This window comes from Procambarus clarkii, chromosome 2 (genome assembly GCF_040958095.1).
Source record: "Procambarus clarkii isolate CNS0578487 chromosome 2, FALCON_Pclarkii_2.0, whole genome shotgun sequence".
Lineage (NCBI taxonomy): Eukaryota > Metazoa > Arthropoda > Malacostraca > Decapoda > Cambaridae > Procambarus > Procambarus clarkii.
The window spans coordinates 33,344,143-33,364,763 of NC_091151.1; the positions used below are offsets into that span (position 1 = coordinate 33,344,143).

Sequence of the window (20,621 nt, forward strand, 5' to 3'; positions counted from 1 at the left end):
CGATGTTTGCGGATGACGCAAAAATGATGAGAAGAGTTGTGACAGATGAGGATTGCAGGATCCTCCAAGAGGACCTGAACAGGTTGCAGAGATGGTCAGAGAAATGGCTACTGGAATTCAACACGAGCAAATGTAAAATTATGGAAATGGGACTAGGAGATAGGAGACCAAAGGGACAGTACACAATGAAGGGAAACAGCCTACCTGTGACGACGCGTGAAAGAGACCTGGGGGTGGACGTAACACCTAATCTATCTCCTGAGGCACATATTAATAGGATAACGACAGCAGCGTACTCTACACTGGCAAAAGTTAGAACATCATTCAGAAACCTAAGTAAGGAGGCATTTAGGGCGCTTTACACTGCCTACGTGAGGCCAGTCTTAGAGTATGCCGCCTCATCATGGAGTCCCCATCTGAAGAAGCATATAAAGAAACTGGAAAAGGTTCACAGGTTTGCAACGAGACTCGTCCCAGAGCTACGAGGGATGGGGTATGAGGAGCGCCTGAGGGAACTGTGCCTTACGACACTAGAAAGAAGAAGGGAGAGGGGGGACATGATAGGAATGTATAAGATACTCAGAGGGATTGACAGAGTGGACATAGACGAAATGTTCGCACGGAATAGTAACAGAACGAGAGGACATGGATGGAAGCTCGAAACTCAGATGAGTCACAGAGATGTTAGGAAGTTTTCTTTTAGCGTGAGAGTAGTGGGAAAATGGAATGCACTTCAGGAACAGGTTGTGGAAGCAAATACTATTCATAATTTTAAAACCAGGTATGATAGGGAAATGGGACAGGAGTCATTGCTGTAAACAACCGATGCTCGAAAGGCGGGATCCAAGAGTCAATGCTCGATCCTGCAGACACAACTAGGTGAGTACAAGTAGGTGAGTACACACACACACACACACACACACACACACACACACACACACACACACACACACACACACACACACACACACACACACACACACACACACACACACACACACACACACACACACACACACACACACTCTCTTATGTCATTTATGTCGGGAGAATTGCCCAGTTGCTGGAAGGAGGCAAATGTTGTACCGATTTTCAAAAAAGGTGATAGGGAGGAGGCACTTAACTACAGACCCGTATCACTGACAAGCATCCCCTGCAAAATACCTGAAAGAATAATTAGGCTAAGACTTGTTGAGCACCTGGAGAGCATTGGGTTTGTAAACAAGCACCAACATGGGTTCTGGACAGGGAAATCATGCCTAACAAACCTTTTAGAATTCTATGATAAAGTAACAAGGATAAGGCAGGACAGAGAAGGATGGGCAGACTGCATATTTCTTGACTGCCAAAAGGCCTTTGATACAGTACCGCACATGAGACTGCTATACAAACTTGAGAGGCAGGCAGGAGGAAGCGGAAAGGCCCTAGTATGGGTGAAGAACTACCTTACAGGAAGGAGCCAGAGGGTAATGGTAAGGGGCGAGAAGTCGGACTGGCGAACAGTAACAAGTGGAGTACCTCAAGGATCGGTGCTGGGACCAATCCTCTTTCTAATTTACGTAAATGATATGTTTACAGGAGTGGAATCATACATGTCAATGTTTGCGGATGACGCAAAATTAATGAGAAGAGTTGTGACAGACGAGGATTGTAGGATCCTCCAAGAGGACTTAAACAGGCTGCAGAGATGGTCAGGGAAATGGCTACTGAAGTTTAACACCAGTAAATGTAAAGTTATGGAAATGGGATCAGGTGACAGGAGACCAAAGGGACAGTACACAATGAAGGGGAACAACCTACCTGTAACGATTCGAGAAAGAGACCTGGGAGTGGATGTGACACCTAATCTAACTCCTGAGGCACATATAAATAGGATAACGACAGCAGCGTACTCTACACTGGCGAAAATTAGAACTTCATTCAGAAACCTAAATGAGGAGGCTTTTAGGGCGCTTTACACTGCCTATGTGAGACCCGTCTTAGAGTATGCCGCGCCATCATGGAGCCCCCACCTGAAGAAACACATAAAGAAACTGGAGAAGGTTCAGAGGTTTGCGACGAGGCTTGTCCCAGAGTTACGAGGGATGGGATATGAAGAGCGGCTGAAGGAACTGAACCTTACGACACTAGAGAAAAGAAGGGAGAGAGGAGATATGATAGGGACATATAAAATACTCAGGGGAATTGACAAAGTGGAAATAGATGAAATGTTCACACATAATAATAACAGAACGAGGGGACATGGGTGGAAACTGGAAACTCAGATGAGTCACAGAGATGTTAGGAAGTTTTCTTTTAGCGTGAGAGTAGTGGAAAAATGGAATGCACTTCAGGAACAGGTTGTGGAAGCAAATACTATTCATACTTTTAAAACTAGGTATGATAGGGAAATGGGACAGGAGTCATTGCTGTAAACAACCGATAGCTGGAAAGGCGGGATCCAAGAGTCAATGCTCGATCCTGCAAGCACAAATAGGTGAGTACAAATAGGTGAGTACAAATAGGTGAGTACACACACACACACACACACACACACACACACACACACACACACACACACACACACACACACACACACACACACACACACACATGATGGACTACATCACGATGGCCCAAGACATGATGGACTACATCACGCAGAAGTGCAAGGAAGCAGCAAACAAGTTTGTCCCAGTCCAAAAGGAAAACGGTGAAATGAAGATGAGAAACCCATGGTTTAATCAGATATGTAGGCTAGCTAAGCAGCAAAGTAAAAGGGCATGGAGAAACTATAGGAATAACAGGACACTGGAGAGCAGAGAAAGATATCAGACTGCCAGGAATGAATATGTCAATATGAGAAGAGAGGCAGAAAGACAATACGAAAATGACATCGCAAGCATGGCAAAGACTCAGCCTAAATTGCTGCATAGCCACATCAGGAGAAAAACAACAGTAAAGGAACAGGTTATAAAATTAAGGATAGGGGCAGAAGGATACACTACAAACGACAAGGAAGTGTGTGAGGAACTGAATAAGAAGTTCCAAGAGATCTTCACCTTAGAGCAAGGAGAAATCCCAGAGATAAGAGAGGGAATAGCTAACCAGGAACCACTGGAAGAGTTTGAGATTACCAGCGGGGAAGTAAGGAAGTGTTTACTAGAGTTGGATGTGACAAAGGCTATAGGCCCAGATGGAATCTCCCCTTGGATACTAAAGGAAGGAGCAGAGGAACGGTGCTTGCCACTCTCCATAGTGTATAACAAATCACTGGCAACAGGGGAACTAACAGAAATTTGGAAAGCAGCTAACGTAGTCCCGATATACAAGAAAGGGAATAGACAGGAGGCACTGAATTACAGGCCAGTGTCCCTAACCTGCATACCATGCAAGCTGACGGAGAAGATTGTGCGAAGAAAGCTAGTGGAACATCTGGAGTGAAAGAACTTTGTAACACAGCATCAACATGAGTTCAGGGAAGGCAAGTCCTGCCTCACAGGGTTACTTGAATTCTACAACCAGGCAATAAAAATCAGGCAAGAAAGAGAAGGGTGGGCAGACTGTATATTTTTGGATTGCCAGAAAACCTTCGATACAGTACCACACAAGAGGCTAGTGAAAAAGCTGGAGATGCAGGCTGGAGTGAAAGGCAAGGTACTCCGGTGGATAAAGGAGTACCTAAGTAACAGGAGACAACGAGTCAGTGTGAGGGGTGAGGTCTCAGATTTGCGAGACGTTACAAGTGGATTTCAGCAGGTTTCAGTCCTTGGACCTATACTGTTTCTGATATATGTAAATGATCTCCCAGAGGGTATAGACTCGTTTCTCTCAATGTTTGCCGATGATGCAAAAATTATGAGGAGGATTGAAACAGAGGATGATAGTAGGAGGCTACAAGATGACCTAGACAGACTGAATGAATGGTCCAACTAATGGCTGCTAAAGTTCAACCCGAGTAAATGCAAAGTTATGAAACTAGGCGGTGGAAACAGGAGGCCAGACACAGGATACAGAATAGGAGATGAAGTACTTAATGAAACGGACAGAGAGAAAGATCTAGGAGTTGATATCATACCAAACCTGTCTCCTGAAGCCCACATAAAAAGAATAACGTCTGCGGCATATGCGAGGCTGGCTAACATCAGAACAGCCTTCAAGAACCTGTGTAAGGAATCATTCAGAATCTTGTATACCACATATGTAAGACCAATCCTGGAGTATGCGGCCCCAGCATGGAGCCCGTACCTTATCAAACACAAGACGAAGCTGGAAAAAGCTCAAAGATATGCCACTAGACTAGTCCCAGAACTAAGAGGCATGAGTTACGAGGAAAGGCTGCGGGAAATACACCTTACGACACTGGAAGACAGAAGAGTAAGGGGGGACATGATCACTACCTACAAAATCCTCAGGGGAATTAACCGGCTAGACAAGGATAAACTATTTAACACTGGTGGTACGTGAACAAGGGGACACAGGCAGAAACTGAGTACCCACATGAGCCACAGAGACGTTAGAAAGAACTTTTTCAGTGTCAGAGTAGTTAACAGATAGTATGCATTAGGCAGTGATGTGGTGGAGGCTGACTCCATACACAGTTTCAAATGTAGATATGATAGAGTCCAGCAGGCTCAAGGATCTGTACACCTGTTGATTGACGGTTGAGAGGCGGGACCAAACAGCCGAAGCTCAACCCCCGCAAGCACAAATAGGTGAGTACACACACACACACACACACACACTCACACACACACACACACACACACACACACACACACACACACACACACACACACACACACACAGTTGGGGGTCTGGTAACTAAGTGGATAGCGTTTACGATTCGTAATTCTGTGCCCGGGTTTGATTCCCGGTCCAGGCAATACAAAAGGGCAGAGTTTCTTTCACCCTGATGCCCCTGTTACCTAGCAGTAAATAGGTACCTGGGAGTTAGACAGCTGTTACGGAGCTGCTTCCTAAGGGGGGGGGGGGGTGTATATGTGAAAAAAATAGTTAGTAGTTAGTAACAGTTGATTGACAGTGGAGAGGCGGGCCGAAAGAGCAAAGATCAACCCCAGCAAGCACAACTAGGTGAACACACACACACACACACACACACACACACACACACACACACACACACACACACACACACACACACACACACACACACACACACACAACCCCCCCACCCCCACACACACACAACCCCCCCCCCCACACACACACACTCCCCACTCTCTCCCTCTCCCACTCCCTCTCTCCAACTCTCTCTCTCTCCCACTCTCTATCTCTCTCCTGCTCTCCCTCTCTCTCTCTCTCTCTCTCTCTCTCTCTCTCTCTCTCTCTCTCTCTCTCTCTCTCTCTCTCTCTCTCTCTCTCTCTCTTTCTCTCTCTCTCTCTCTCCCTCTCTTTCCTTCCCCCTCCCTCTCTGCCCCCCCCCACACACACACATATACACACACACCTCCCCCCCTCTCTCCCTCACCCGTTCTCTCCCTCACCCGCTCTCTCCCTCTCCATCTCTTTCCCTCTCTTCTCTCTCCCTCTCTCCCTCCCGCCTCTCTCTCTCCATCTCCTCCCCCTCCTCCCCTTCTACTTTCTTCTCACTTCAGTGGAAGGGTCGGATCCCCCCCCACCCACCCATTTATCTCTCCCTTTATCACTCCCTTCTCTCTCTCTCTTTCTCTCTCTCTCCCTCCCCCATCTCGCTCTGCCCTCCTGACAAATCCTATCACGGCACAACTATAGGAACAGGGTCAAGCATGGCAGCCAGAGGTACCAGTGGAACAGGGAAGAGCCAAGGTGACGAAATGAAGGAAATGTTCGCCCAGTTTCTGGAAGACATCAAGAGTGAGATGCAAGAAATGATGCAGGAAATGAAGAACGAAATAAGCAACCTGAAAAGAGAGCTGACAGCAGCAAAGGAGGAGATTAGAGCCCTCAAAGAGAATGGTATCGAGGCTGAGAATCAGAAAACCATCCAGGGAGAAGGTGGTAATAGTTTTTTGGATGAGAATGCCACAATAAAAGCAACATTTGCGGAAATACTAAAAAAAAAATAACTCTGAAGTAATGACTGCAGTGATGGAGGTGGCCATGAAAGCAGCCACCTCACAGGAGGCGGCACGCTCCACTAGCCAACTGCTGGAAAGGAACAGATCAGTGGTTGCTGTGGGTATTAAAGAGCAGGAAGGCTCTAATAGGACAGAGTGGAATGACAAGGACAAAGCAGTAGTGAATGAAGTACTAAAGGCACTAGACATGGAAGGGGCTGAGCATAACATTGAGAAGGTTTTCAGGCTAGGTTGGTACAACAAAGACCGAGACCGAATGATAAAGATAGTGTTTGCAAACGAGAGCACAAAGGAGAAGATCCTATCAAGGAAGAGCTCCCTGAAAAATGTGGGAAAATTAAAAAATGTATTCCTCCAGAGAGACATGACAAGGGAGGAGAGAGCCATGGCGGCAGAAGCAAGGAAGAGGCGCAGAGCGAGAGGGGAAAACCAGGAAGTCACAGCTCCCAACACAACACCCCCAGAAGCGAGGGGGGGAACCCAAAACCAGCTACCCAGTAACACCAGAAGGGAGGACAACCCTGCCTCCTTCCTCTGCATAGAAAACCCCCCCTACCCCAAACCCTTCCTGCCCCCACTCAAATGTTCAGCCAAATCTCCCTCCCCCCACACCCAATCCCCACCCTTCTAACCCTCCCCTCCTCCCGAGTCCTCCCACCCCCCATTTCCTTCCCGTCCTCCCTCCCCTTTCACCCCATACCCTCCCTGTCCCTCCCCCTTCACTGGATCCCCCGCCCCTCATCCCAGTATCCTCTGAGACCCTGTTATCCACCTCACAGGTCCTCACACCCATGGAACAGCCTCCCCCACCAGCAGAACACTCACCAAGGAGGCGATTTGAGAAGGGACAGAAGAAAGTGAGCCTCAAAGCGATGTACACTAACATAGATGGAATTACAAATAAAGCAAATGAGCTTGGAGAACGGGTACTAGAGGAAAACCCAGACATAATAGCTCTCACAGAAACAAAGATCACGAAAACGATAACAAACGCAGTGTTCCCACAGGACTATTATGTTATGAGGAAAGAGAGGGAAGGAAGAGGTAGGGGTGGTGTAGCTCTGCTGGTAAGAAAAGGCTGGGATTTTGAGGAGATGGATATTCAGGGATGTGAAAGTTTCAGTGACTACATAGCAGGTACCGTAACAAATGGAGGGAAGAAAATTATAGTCGTAGTCATATATAATCCACCACTAAATGACAGAAGACCTAGACAGGAATATGATAGAAACAACATGGCCACCATTAACATAATAGAAAGAGCAGCTTCTGTTGCCAGCAGGAATGGATCTGGACTACTAATTATGGGAGACTTCAACCATGGGAAGATAGATTGGAAGAACAGAGACCCGCATGGAGGACCAGAAACATGGAGGGCTAAGCTGCTGGACGTGGCAACAAGAAACTTTCTAAGCCAGCACATCAAAGAACCAACAAGAATGAGAGGAGAAGATGAACCAGCAATGCTTAATTTGATATTTACCCTAAATGAGTGGGATGTAAGAGAAGTTAAGATGGAAGCGCCCTTGGGAATGAGTGACCACAGTGTATTGAACTTTGAGTACCTGGTAGAGCTAGGATTTATCTCCCCCCAAAAAAGAAATAGGAATCAAAAGGCTGGCATACCGAAAGGGAAATTATGAACAGATGAGAAGTTTCCTAAGTGAAATACCTTGGGACACAGACCTCAGAGATAAGTCTGTACAAGGTATGATGGACTATGTTACCCAAAAGTGTCAGGAGGCAGTAAACAGGTTCATCCCGGTCCAAAGGGAAAAATCCGAGAAGCAACAGAAGAATCCATGGTATAATAGGGCATGTATGGAAGCGAAGAAACTGAACAAAAGGGCGTGGAGGAACTTCCGGAATAACAGAACACCAGAAAGCAGAGAGAGATACCAGAGAACCAGGAATGAGTACGTCAGGGTGAGAAGAGAAGCAGAGAAAAGTTTTGAAAATGATATAGCAAACAAAGCCAAGACCGAACCAAAGCTACTCCACAGTCACATCAGAAGGAAAACAACAGTGAAAGAACAGGTATTGAAACTTCGAACAGGCGAGGACAGGTATACAGAGAATGACAGAGAGGAGTGTGAAGAACTCAACAAGAGGTTCCAGGAGGTCTTCACAATAGAACAAGGAAAGGTCACTGTGCTAGGAGAAAGGGAGGTAAACCAGGCGGCCTTGGAAGAGTTCGAAATTACGAGAGAGGAGGTCAAGAGACACCTGCTGGATCTGGATGTTAGAAAGGCTGTTGGTCCAGATGGGATCTCACCATGGATACTGAAAGAGTGTGCAGAGGCACTTTGCTTGCCACTCTCCATAGTGTATAGTACGTCACTGGAGACGAGAGACCTACCAGAAATATGGAAGACGGTGAATGTGGTCCCAATATACTAAAAGGGCGACAGGCAAGAGGCACTGAACTACAGGCCAGTGTCCTTGACTTGTATACCATGCAAGGTGATGGAGAAGATCGTGAGAAAAAACCTGGTAACACATCAGGAGAGAAGGGACTTCGTGACAAATTGCCAACATGGGTTCAGGGAGGGTAAATCTTGCCATACAGGCTTGATAGAATTCTACGATCAGGTGACAAAGATTAAGTAAGAAAGAGAGGGCTGGGCGGACTGCATTTTCTTGGATTGTCTGAACGCCTTTGACACAGTACCGCATAAGAGGCTGGTACATAAGCTGGAGAGACAGGCAGGTGTAGCTGGTAAGGTGCTCCAGTGGATAAGGGAGTACCTAAGCAATAGGAAGGAGAGAGTTATGGTGAGGGGTGAGACCTCCGATTGGCGTGAAGTCACCAGTGGAGTCCCACAGGCCTCTGTACTCGGTCCTATCTTGTTTCTGATATATGTAAATGATCTCCCAGAGGGTATCGATTCATTTCTCTAAATGTTTGCAGACGATGCTAAAATTATGAGAAGGATTAAAACAGAAGAGGACTGTTTGAGGCTTCAAGAAGACCTAGACAAGCTGAAGGAATGGTCGAACAAATGGTTGTTAGAGTTTAACCCAACCAAATGTAATGTAATGAAGATAGGTGTAGGGAGCAGGAGGCCAGATACAAGGTATCATCTGGGAGAGGAAATTCTTCAGGAGTCAGAGAAGGAAAAAGACTTGGGGGTTGATATCACGCCAGACCTGTCTCCTGCAGCACATATCAAGCGGATAACATCAGCGGCATATGCCAGGCTGGCCAACATACGAACGGCATTCAGAAACTTGTGTAAAGATTCACTCAGAACTTTGTATACCACATATGTCAGGACAATCCTGGAGTATGCAGCCCCAGCATGAAGTCCATATCTAGTCAAGGATAAGACTAAACTGGAAAAGGTTCAAAGGTTTGCCACCTGACTAGTACCCGAGCTGAGAGGTATGAGCTACGAGGAGAGACTACTGGAATTAAACCTGACTTCGCTGGAAGACAGAAGAGTTAGGGGGGACATGATCACCACATTCAAGATTCTGAAGGGAATTGATAGGGTAGATAAAGACAGTCTATTTAACACAAGGGGAACACACACAAGGGGACACAGGTGGAAACTGAGTGCCCAAATGAGCCACAGAGATATTAGAAAGAACTTTTTTAGTGTCAGAGTGGTTGACAAATGGAATGCATTAGGAAGTGATGTGGTGGAGGCTGACTCCATACACAGTTTCAAGTGTAGATATGATAGACCCCGATAGGCTCAGGAATTTGTACACCTGTTGATTGACGGTTGAGAGGCGGGACCAAAGAGCCAGAGCTCAACCCCCGCAAACACAACTAGGTAAACTAGGTGAGTATACATTTTTGCGGACGATGCCAAAATTATGAGAAGGATTAAGACAGAAGAGGACTGTTTGAGGCTTCAAGAAGACCTAGACAAACTGAAGGAATGGTCGAACAAATGATTGTTAGAGTTTAACCCAACCAAATGTAATGTAATGAAGATAGGTGTAGGGAGCAGGAGGCCAAATACAAGGTATCATCTGGGAGAGGAAATTCTTCAGGAGTCAGAGAAAGAAAAAGCCTTGGGAGATGATATCACGCCAGACCTGTCTCCTGCAGCACATATCAGGAGGATAACATCAGCGGCATTTGCCAGGCTGGCCAACATACGAACGGCATTCAGAAACTTGTGTAAAGAATCATTCAGAACTTTGTATACCACATATGTCAGGCCAATCCTGGAGTATGCAGCCCCAGCATGGAGTCCATATCTAGTCAAGGATAAGACTAAACTGGAAAAGGTTCAGAGGTTTGCCACCAGACTAGTACCCGAACTGAGAGGTATGAGCTACGAGGAGAGACTACGGGAATTAAACCTCACTTCGTTGGAAGACAGAAGAGTTAGGGGGGACATGATCACCACATTCAAGATACTCAAGGGAATTGATAGGGTAGATAAAGACAGGCTATTTAACACAAGGGACACATGCACTAGGGGACACAGGTGGAAACTGAGTGCCCAAATGAGCCACAGAGATATTAGAAAGAACTTTTTTAGTGTCAGAGTGGTTGACAAATGGAATGCATTAGGAAGTGATGTGGTGGAGGCTGACTCCATACACAGCTTCAAGTGTAGATATGATTGAGCCCAATAGGCTCAGGAACCTATACACCTGTTGATTGACGGTTGAGAGGCGGGTTCCGCGAGCGCTATGTCATGGGTTCGTATCCTGGCCGGGGAGGATTTACTGGGCGCAATTCCTTAACTGTAGCCTCTGTTTAACGCAACAGTAAAATGTGTACTTGGATGAAAAAACGATTCTTCGCGGCAGGGGATCGTATTTCCAGGGACCTGCCCGAAACGCAGGCCCCTGGAACAGGTAAATAGGTACCTGGAAGTTAGACAACTGTTACAGTTTGCTTCCTGGGGGTGTGTGAAAAAAACATTGACAGTTGAGAGGCGGGACGAAAGAGTTCAACCCCTGCAAGCACAACTAGGTGAATACAACTAGGTAAATGCATGCACACACACACACACACACACACATACATACACACACACACACACACACACACACACACACACACACACACACACACACACACACACACACACACACACACACACACACACACACACACACACACTCACACACACATACTCACACACACACACACACACACACACACACACACACACACACACACACACACACACACACACACACACACACACACACACACACACACACACACGCACACACACACACACACACACACACACACACACACACATACACACATACTCACACAGTGCTACACAAGGCTTAACACACCCTATACCTCTACAGATGGTGAGAGCGGGTAAGCTGAACCTGCCGCAGAAAACGCCAGAGGGGATGAACATGAGTAAGTTGTTATTGATGTTTGTGGTGCAGGATACTAACCCACGAGTGTTGTTAGTGATGTTTGTGGCGCAGGATACTAACCCACGAGTGTTGTTAGTGATGTTTGTGGCGCAGGATACTAACCCACGAGTGTTGTTAGTGATGTTTGTGGCGCAGGATACTAACCCACGAGTGTTGTTAGTGATGTTTGTGGCGCAGGATACTAAGCCACGAGCGTTGTTATTGATGTTTGTGGTGCAGGATACTAACCCACGAGTGTTGTTAGTGATGTTTGTGGCGCAGGATACTAACCCACGAGTGTTGTTAGTGATGTTTGTGGCGCAGGATACTAAGCCACGAGCGTTGTTAGTGATGTTTGTGGTGCAGGATACTAACCCACGAGTGTTGTTAGTGATGTTTGTGGTGCAGGATACTAACCCACGAGTGTTGTTATTGATGTTTGTGGTGCAGGATACTAACCCACGAGTGTTGTTAGTGATGTTTGTGGCGCAGGATACTAACCCACGAGTGTTGTTAGTGATGTTTGTGGTGCAGGATACTAAACCACGAGTGTTGTTAGTGATGTTTGTGGTGCAGGATACTAACCCACGAGTGTTGTTAGTGACTGATGTTTGTGGTGCAGGATACTAACCCACGAGTGTTGTTAGTGACTGATGTTTGTGGTGCAGGATACTAACCCACGAGTGTTGTTAGTGATGTTTGTGGTGCAGGATACTAACCCACGAGCGTTGTTAGTGACTGATGTTTGTGGTTCAGGATACTAACCCACGAGTGTTGTTAGTGACTGATGTTTGTGGTTCAGGATACTAACCCACGAGTGTTGTTAGTGACTGATGTTTGCGGTAGAGGATAACTAAGCTTTCCTTAATTCGTTGACCATCTTAACATAACCTTCCTGCCCCCAGCAACATGGGGCCCTCCACCATGACCACCATAACACAACCTTCCTGCCCCCAGCAACATGGGGCCCTCCACCATGACCACCATAACACAACCTTCCTGCCCCCAGCAACATGGGGCCCTCCACCATGACCACCATAACACAACCTTCCTGCCCCCAGCAACATGGGCCCTCCCCCATGACCACCATAACACAACCTTCCTGTCCCCAGCAACATGGGCCCTCCCCCATGAGCACCATAACACAACCTTCCTGTCCCCAGCAACATGGGGCCTCCACCATGACCACCATAACACAACCTTCCTGCCCCCAGCAACATGGGGCCCTCCACCATGACCACCATAACACAACCTTCCTGCCCCCAGCAACATGGGGCCCTCCACCATGACCACCATAACACAACCTTCCTGCCCCCAGCAACATGGGTCCTCCACCATGACCACCATAACACAACCTTCCAGTCCCCAGCAACATGGGCCCTCCCCCATGACCACCATAACACAACCTTCCTGCCCCCAGCAACATGGGCCCTTCCCCATGACCACCATAACACAACCTTCCTGTCCCCAGCAACATGGGGCCTCCACCATGACCACCATAACACAACCTTCCTGCCCCCAGCAACATGGGGCCCTCCACCATGACCACCATAACACAACCTTCCTGTCCCCAGCAACATGGGGCCCTCCACCATGACCACCATAACACAACCTTCCTGCCCCCAGCAACATGGGGCCCTCCACCATGACCACCATAACACAACCTTCCTGCCCCCAGCAACATGGGTCCTCCACCATGACCACCATAACACAACTTTCCTGCCCCCAGCAACATGGGGCCCTCCACCATGACCACCATAACACAACCTTCCTGCCCCCAGCAACATGGGTCCTCCACCATGACCACCATAACACAACCTTCCTGTCCCCAGCAACATGGGGCCCTCCACCATGACCACCATAACACAACCTTCCTGTCCCCAGCAACATGGGGCCCTCCACCATGACCACCATAACACAACCTTCCTGCCCCCAGCAACATGGGCCCTCCCCCATGACCACCATAACACAACCTTCCTGTCCCCAGCAACATGGGGCCCTCCACCATGACCACCATAACACAACCTTCCTGCCCCCAGCAACATGGGGCCCTCCACCATGACCACCATAACACAACCTTCCTGCCCCCAGCAACATGGGGCCCTCCACCATGACCACCATAACACAACCTTCCTGCCCCCAGCAACATGGGGCCCTCCACCATGACCACCATAACACAACCTTCCTGCCCCCAGCAACATGGGCCCTCCCCCATGACCACCATAACACAACCTTCCTGTCCCCAGCAACATGGGGCCCTCCACCATGACCACCAGAACACAACCTTCCTGCCCCCAGCAACATGGGCCCTCCACCATGACCACCATAACACAACCTTCCTGCCCCCAGCAACATGGGGCCCTCCACCATGACCACCATAACACAACCTTCCTGCCCCCAGCAACATGGGCCCTCCCCCATGACCACCATAACACAACCTTCCTGTCCCCAGCAACATGGGGCCCTCCACCATGACCACCATAACACAACCTTCCTGTCCCCAGCAACATGGGCCCTCCACCATGACCACCATAACACAACCTTCCTGTCCCCAGCAACATGGGCCCTCCACCATGACCACCATAACTCAACCTTCCTGCCCCCAGCAACATGGGGCCCTCCACCATGACCACCATAACTCAACCTTCCTGCCCTCAGCAACATGGGGCCCTCCACCATGACCACCATAACACAACCTTCCTGTCCCCAGCAACATGGGCCCTCCACCATGACCACTATAACACAACCTTCCTGCCCCCAGCAACATGGGCCCTCCACCATGACCACCATAACACAACCTTCCTGCCCCCAGCAACATGGGGCCCTCCACCATGACCACCATAACACAACCTTCCTGTCCCCAGCAACATGGGCCCTCCACCATGACCACCATAACACAACCTTCCTGTCCCCAGCAACATGGGCCCTTCCCCATGACCACCATAACACAACCTTCCTGTCCCCAGCAACATGGGTCCTCCACCGTGACCACCATAACACAACCTTCCTGCCCCCAGCAACATGGGGCCCTCCACCATGACCACCATAACACAACCTTCCTGCCCCCAGCAACATGGGGCCCTCCACCATGACCACCATAACACAACCTTCCTGCCCCCAGCAACATGGGCCCTCCCCCATGACCACCATAACACAACCTTCCTGTCCCCAGCAACATGGGGCCCTCCACCATGACCACCATAACACAACCTTCCTGTCCCCAGCAACATGGGCCCTCCACCATGACCACCATAACACAACCTTCCTGTCCCCAGCAACATGGGCCCTCCACCATGACCACCATAACTCAACCTTCCTGCCCCCAGCAACATGGGGCCCTCCACCATGACCACCATAACTCAACCTTCCTGCCCTCAGCAACATGGGGCCCTCCACCATGACCACCATAACACAACCTTCCTGTCCCCAGCAACATGGGCCCTCCACCATGACCACTATAACACAACCTTCCTGCCCCCAGCAACATGGGCCCTCCACCATGACCACCATAACACAACCTTCCTGCCCCCAGCAACATGGGGCCCTCCACCATGACCACCATAACACAACCTTCCTGTCCCCAGCAACATGGGCCCTCCACCATGACCACCATAACACAACCTTCCTGTCCCCAGCAACATGGGCCCTTCCCCATGACCACCATAACACAACCTTCCTGTCCCCAGCAACATGGGTCCTCCACCGTGACCACCATAACACAACCTTCCTGCCCCCAGCAACATGGGGCCCTCCACCATGACCACCATAACACAACCTTCCTGCCCCCAGCAACATGGGGCCCTCCCCCATGACCACCATAACACAACCTTCCTGTCCCCAGCAACATGGGGCCCTCCCCCATGACCACCATAACACAACCTTCCTGTCCCCAGCAACATGGGCCCTTCCCCATGACCACCATAACACAACCTTCCTGTCCCCAGCAACATGGGGCCCTCCCCCATGACCACCATAACACAACCTTCCTGTCCCCAGCAACATGGGGCCCTCCCCCATGACCACCATAACACAACCTTCCTGCCCCCAGCAACATGGGGCCCTCCCCCATGACCACCATAACACATCCTTCCTGTCCCCAGCAACATGGGGCCCTCCACCATGACCACCATAACACAACCTTCCTGCCCCCAGCAACATGGGGCCCTCCACCATGACCACCATAACACAACCTTTCTGCCCCCAGCAACATGGGGCCCTCCCCCATGACCACCATAACACAACCTTCCTGCCCCCAGCAACATGGGCCCTCCACCATGACCACCATAACACAACCTTCCTGTCCCCAGCAACATGGGGCCCTCCTCCATGACCACCATAACACAACCTTCCTGCCCCCAGCAACATGGGGCCCTCCCCCATGACCACCATAACACAACCTTCCTGCCCCAGCAACATGGGGCCCTCCACCATGACCACCATAACACAACCTTCCTGTCCCCAGCAACATGGGCCCTCCACCATGACCACCATAACACAACCTTCCTGCCCCCCAGCAACATGGGGCCCTCCACCATGACCACCATAACACAACCTTCCTGCCACCAGCAACATGGGGCCCTCCCCCATGACCACCATAACACAACCTTCCTGCCCCCAGCAACATGAGGCCCTCCACCATGACCACCATAACACAACCTTCCTGCCCCCAGCAACATGGGGCCTCCACCATGACCACCATAACACAACCTTCCTGCCCCCAGCAACATGGGGCCCTCCACCATGACCACCATAACACAACCTTCCTGCCCCCAGCAACATGGGGCCTCCACCATGACCATCATAACACAACCTTCCTGCCCCCAGCAACATGGGCCCTCCACCATGACCACCATAACACAACCTTCCTGCCCCCAGCAACATGGGGCCCTCCACCATGACCACCATAACACAACCTTCCTGCCCCCAGCAACATGGGGCCCTCCACCATGACCACCATAACACAACCTTCCTGCCCCCCAGCAACATGGGGCCCTCCACCATGACCACCATAACACAACCTTCCTGTCCCCCAGCAACATGGGCCCTCCACCATGACCACCATAACAGAACCTTCCTGCCCCCAGCAACATGGGGCCCCCCACCATGACCACCATAACACAACCTTCCTGCCCCCAGCCAGTGGGATTGTGGCAGTGCTGACGACGGCCGTCAACACCTCGCTGAAGAACCAGAAGCGGGACTGTCCGATGTTGTACACCCGGGTCGGCCAGCTCTGCCTCGCCCTCTTCTCCCCAGCCAAGGTCGGTCAAAGGTCACTTATCTCCGGTGTTTAGGTCTGGAGATAACTGTAATGACTAAAACAATATATATTTAACCTAATGGAGTTTCCAGAACTATTTTACTTCGCTGTACTAATACCTAATTTTACAGCTTTATTTGCGTAAAATATATCAAGTGAAATTTGGAACGAATGCATTGTCCACTTCCCCCCCCCCCTCCCATCCCACCACCACTGCTGTCTCTGTGAGTACTGTCCACTCCCCCAAACTACCAATGTCTGTCAGTACTGTCCATTCTCATCACCACCAAAAGTGTCCGTCATTACTGTCCCCTTCCCCCCCCCCCCTAACCACCACCACCAGCACAGATGTCCAGGTCAGTAGTATCCACTCCCACTCTACCCCCACCAGTGTATAGGCTAGTATCCTCTTCCTCAGCACCACAACAGGTGTGCCTATCGGTAGTGTCCAATCAACACAACCAGAGGTTTCCAAGTTACTTGTGTCCACTCCCCTATCACCACCACAGGTGTCCAGGTTACTAGTGTCCACTCCCTCACCACCACCACAAGTGTCCAGGTTACTAGTGTCCACTCCCTCACCACCACCACAGGTGTCCAGGTTACTAGTGTCCACTCCCTCACCACCACCACAAGTGTCCAGGTTACTAGTGTCCACTCCCTCACCACCACCACAGGTGTCCAGGTTACTAGTGTCCACTCCCTCACCACCACCACAGGTGTCCATGTCAATGGTGTCCTCTCCATCACAGGTGCCGTGGCCAGAAGCGAGACAGTTCTGCCGGTCCATCTATGGGGACTTGGTTAAGTTTGACAACTTATCGGATTTCGGACATCTTGTGCTGTACATGAGGAACTCGAGTGAGTGTTGTGCCTCTAGTTATGTTGTCACTACAAAATTATTCTTAACTAGTTCACTGCTCGTGTAAGTTCACCTGTAGATTCAAGTTCAAATTCAATGTTAAAAAACTTGTCATATGTAGAATAGTGAAAGATGATTTTAACTAAATCTTTTTACGAAATTGTATTGAATATGAGAAGTATTAAGTAAATGGTATTTAATTGTACAGATCAAATTTATTATTGGATTAAAGGGTGGTTTTATTAAAATTCAAGAGCTCCAAAATGACCTCGTAAGTATTGTTGTAAGAATCAAGATGTTCAACTCCCCGATGGTGCAGGTAGTTAGGCACTGTTCCTTCATCCTTTCCTCCGATACCATCTCCTTTTCCCCATATTCCTTTGCCTCCCCCTCTATATATATATATATATATATATATATATATATATATATATATATATATATATATATATATATATATATATATATGTCGTACCTAGTAGCCAGAACGCAATTCTCAGCCTACTATGCAAGGCCCGATTTGCCTAATAAGCCAAGTTTTCCTGAATTAATATATTTTCTCTAATTTTTTTCTTATGAAATGATAAAGCTACCCATTTCATTATGTATGAGGTCAATTTTTTTTATTGGAGGTAAAATTAACGTAGATATATGACCGAACCTAACCAACCCTACCTAACTTAACCTAACCTATCTTTATAGGTTAGGTTAGGTTAGGTAGCCGAAAAAGTTAGGTTAGGTTAGGTTAGGTAGGTTAGGTAGTCGAAAAACAATTAATTCATGAAAACTTGGCTTATTAGGCAAATCGGGCCTTGCATAGTAGGCTGAGAAGTGCGTTCTGGCTACTAGGTACGACATATATATATATATATATATATATATATATATATATATATATATATATATATATATATATATATATATATATATATATATATATATATATATATATATATATATATATGTCGTACCTAGTAGCCAGAACTCACTTCTCAGCCTACTATGCAAGGCCCGATTTGCCTAATAAGCCAAGTTTTCATGAATTAATGTTTTTTCGTCTACCTAACCTACCTAACCTAACCTAACCTAGCTTTTTTTGGCTACCTAACCTAACCTTACCTATATATATAGGTTAGGTTAGGTTAGGTAGGGTTGGTTAGGTTCGGTCATATATCTACGTTAATTTTAACTCCAATAAAAAAAATTGACCTCATACATAGTGAAAAGGGTAGCTTTATCATTTCATAAGAAAAAATTATAGTAAATAAATTAATTCAGGAAAACTTGGCTTATTAGGCAAATCGGGCCTTGAATAGTAGGCTGATAAGTGAGTTCTGGCTACTAGGTACGACATATATATATATATATATATATATATATATATATATATATATATATATATATATATATATATATATATATATATATATTAGTATATTTTGGTAGCAGTCTTTCCTGTAGATATGTATTATTAAATATGACCGAAAAAGTAAGATTAATAATTCTAACACGAATTTTCTCAATCTTTCGTACATTTCTTTTCACTGTTGGAGGTAAATAAAAAATCAATTCTCCTAAATTCATTTTTATTTCTAGTCTGACGCGACACGAGCGCGTTTCGTAAAACTTATTACATTTTCAAAGACTTTAGTTTACAAATACACAACTGAATAGAACTTACGCATCTCCGATTTTATATCTACATTTTAGTGAGGTGGATGGGGTGAGGTGGCATTAATAGGGTATTAATTTCATCAACACAAGACAGAACAAGAGGTGGCATTAATAGGGTATTAATTTCATCAACACAAGACAGAACACGAAACAATGGGTATTGAATAGAAGTGTATGTAGAAAGCCTATTGGTCCATATTTCTTGAGTCTTCAGGTGGGTAGAATATAGTTGTGCATTAATTGGCTGTTGTTGGCTGTGAACGCCAAGAAATCCGGACTCCACCTGCCAAAGATCATTGGGGAATATAAACCTGGATATGCGTATGGAAATGTCAAGACACACAAGCCTGGAAACCCACTTCGGCCAATCATTAGCCAGATACCCACACCCACGTACAGACTAGCGAAGCGACTCAACGGCCTGCTGACTCCTTATGTTCCCTGCGCCTTCAGCCTGAAGTCTCCAAAGGAATTTGTTGACTTACTGCGGGGCACACGGGCCACAGGGATAAGAGCCTCGTTGGACTTAGAATCGCTGTTTACCAACGTACCTGTGGACGAGACAATCGGGATGATAGCCGACAGAGTGAATCGTGATCCAGCCTGTACTCCTCTTGACATACCAGAAAATATTCTGAGGAAACTACTCCAAGCTTGTACTAAAGAGGCACCCTTCTTGAGCCCGGATGGGCACATGTATAAGCAAGTAGATGGGGTCGCCATGGGTTCTCCCCTAGGTGTCCTGTTTGCAAACTTCTACATGGGTACCATCGAGCAAAAAGTCTTAGTCGACATGAACTTGAAACCGGCTATATACTGCAGGTATGTTGACGACATTTTTACACAGGTACCTGATGTCAGACATCTGCAGGAGCTGAAGGAGGCATTTGAGCGGAGTTCCGTGCTGCGTTTCACTTACGAGATGGAAAAGGATGGGAAGCTGCCCTTTCTAGATGTAACAGTCATGGAAAAGAGCGGAGGTTTCCACACTGCAGTCTACACTAAGGAAACAAACATAGGAATGTGCCTAAATGCCAACAGCGACTGCCCAGACAGGTACAAGAGGAGTGTTGTTAACGCATATGTCGACCGTGCTCTCAGCCACAGCTCAGAATGGAAGCAAGTCGACGAAGAACTCTGTAGGGTAAGGCAGGTCCTAGTCAACAACGGCTTCTCCAATGGTTTCGTCGAAGACATCATAAGAAGGAAAGTGAAACGCCATGCAACCTCTGAAGAGACAACTAACACAACACCTATACCCCCTATTAGACTATTTTACAGGAACTTCTTTTCCACAGCTCATAAAATGGAGGAAAGGGTCCTGAAAGATATTGTTAATAGAAACGTTATCCCTACAGACAAAAATCAAAGGATACAACTGACGATTTACTATAAAACCAGAAAAACGGCCAGC

The 20,621-nt window shown here is 47.8% G+C and overlaps 1 protein-coding gene across 1 annotated transcript in view; it reads left to right on the forward strand.

Moving 5' to 3' along the window:
- LOC138364493 (uncharacterized) overlaps nucleotides 1-20,621 on the forward strand; it is an 85,394-nt gene that overhangs the window by 33,558 nt on the left and 31,215 nt on the right. Inside the window, exons 5-7 of the mRNA XM_069324141.1 lie at nucleotides 11,355-11,412; nucleotides 16,548-16,672; nucleotides 17,424-17,532. Coding sequence (XP_069180242.1) covers nucleotides 11,355-11,412; nucleotides 16,548-16,672; nucleotides 17,424-17,532 — 292 coding nt within the window. The remainder of the gene's footprint in view (nucleotides 1-11,354; nucleotides 11,413-16,547; nucleotides 16,673-17,423; nucleotides 17,533-20,621) is intronic.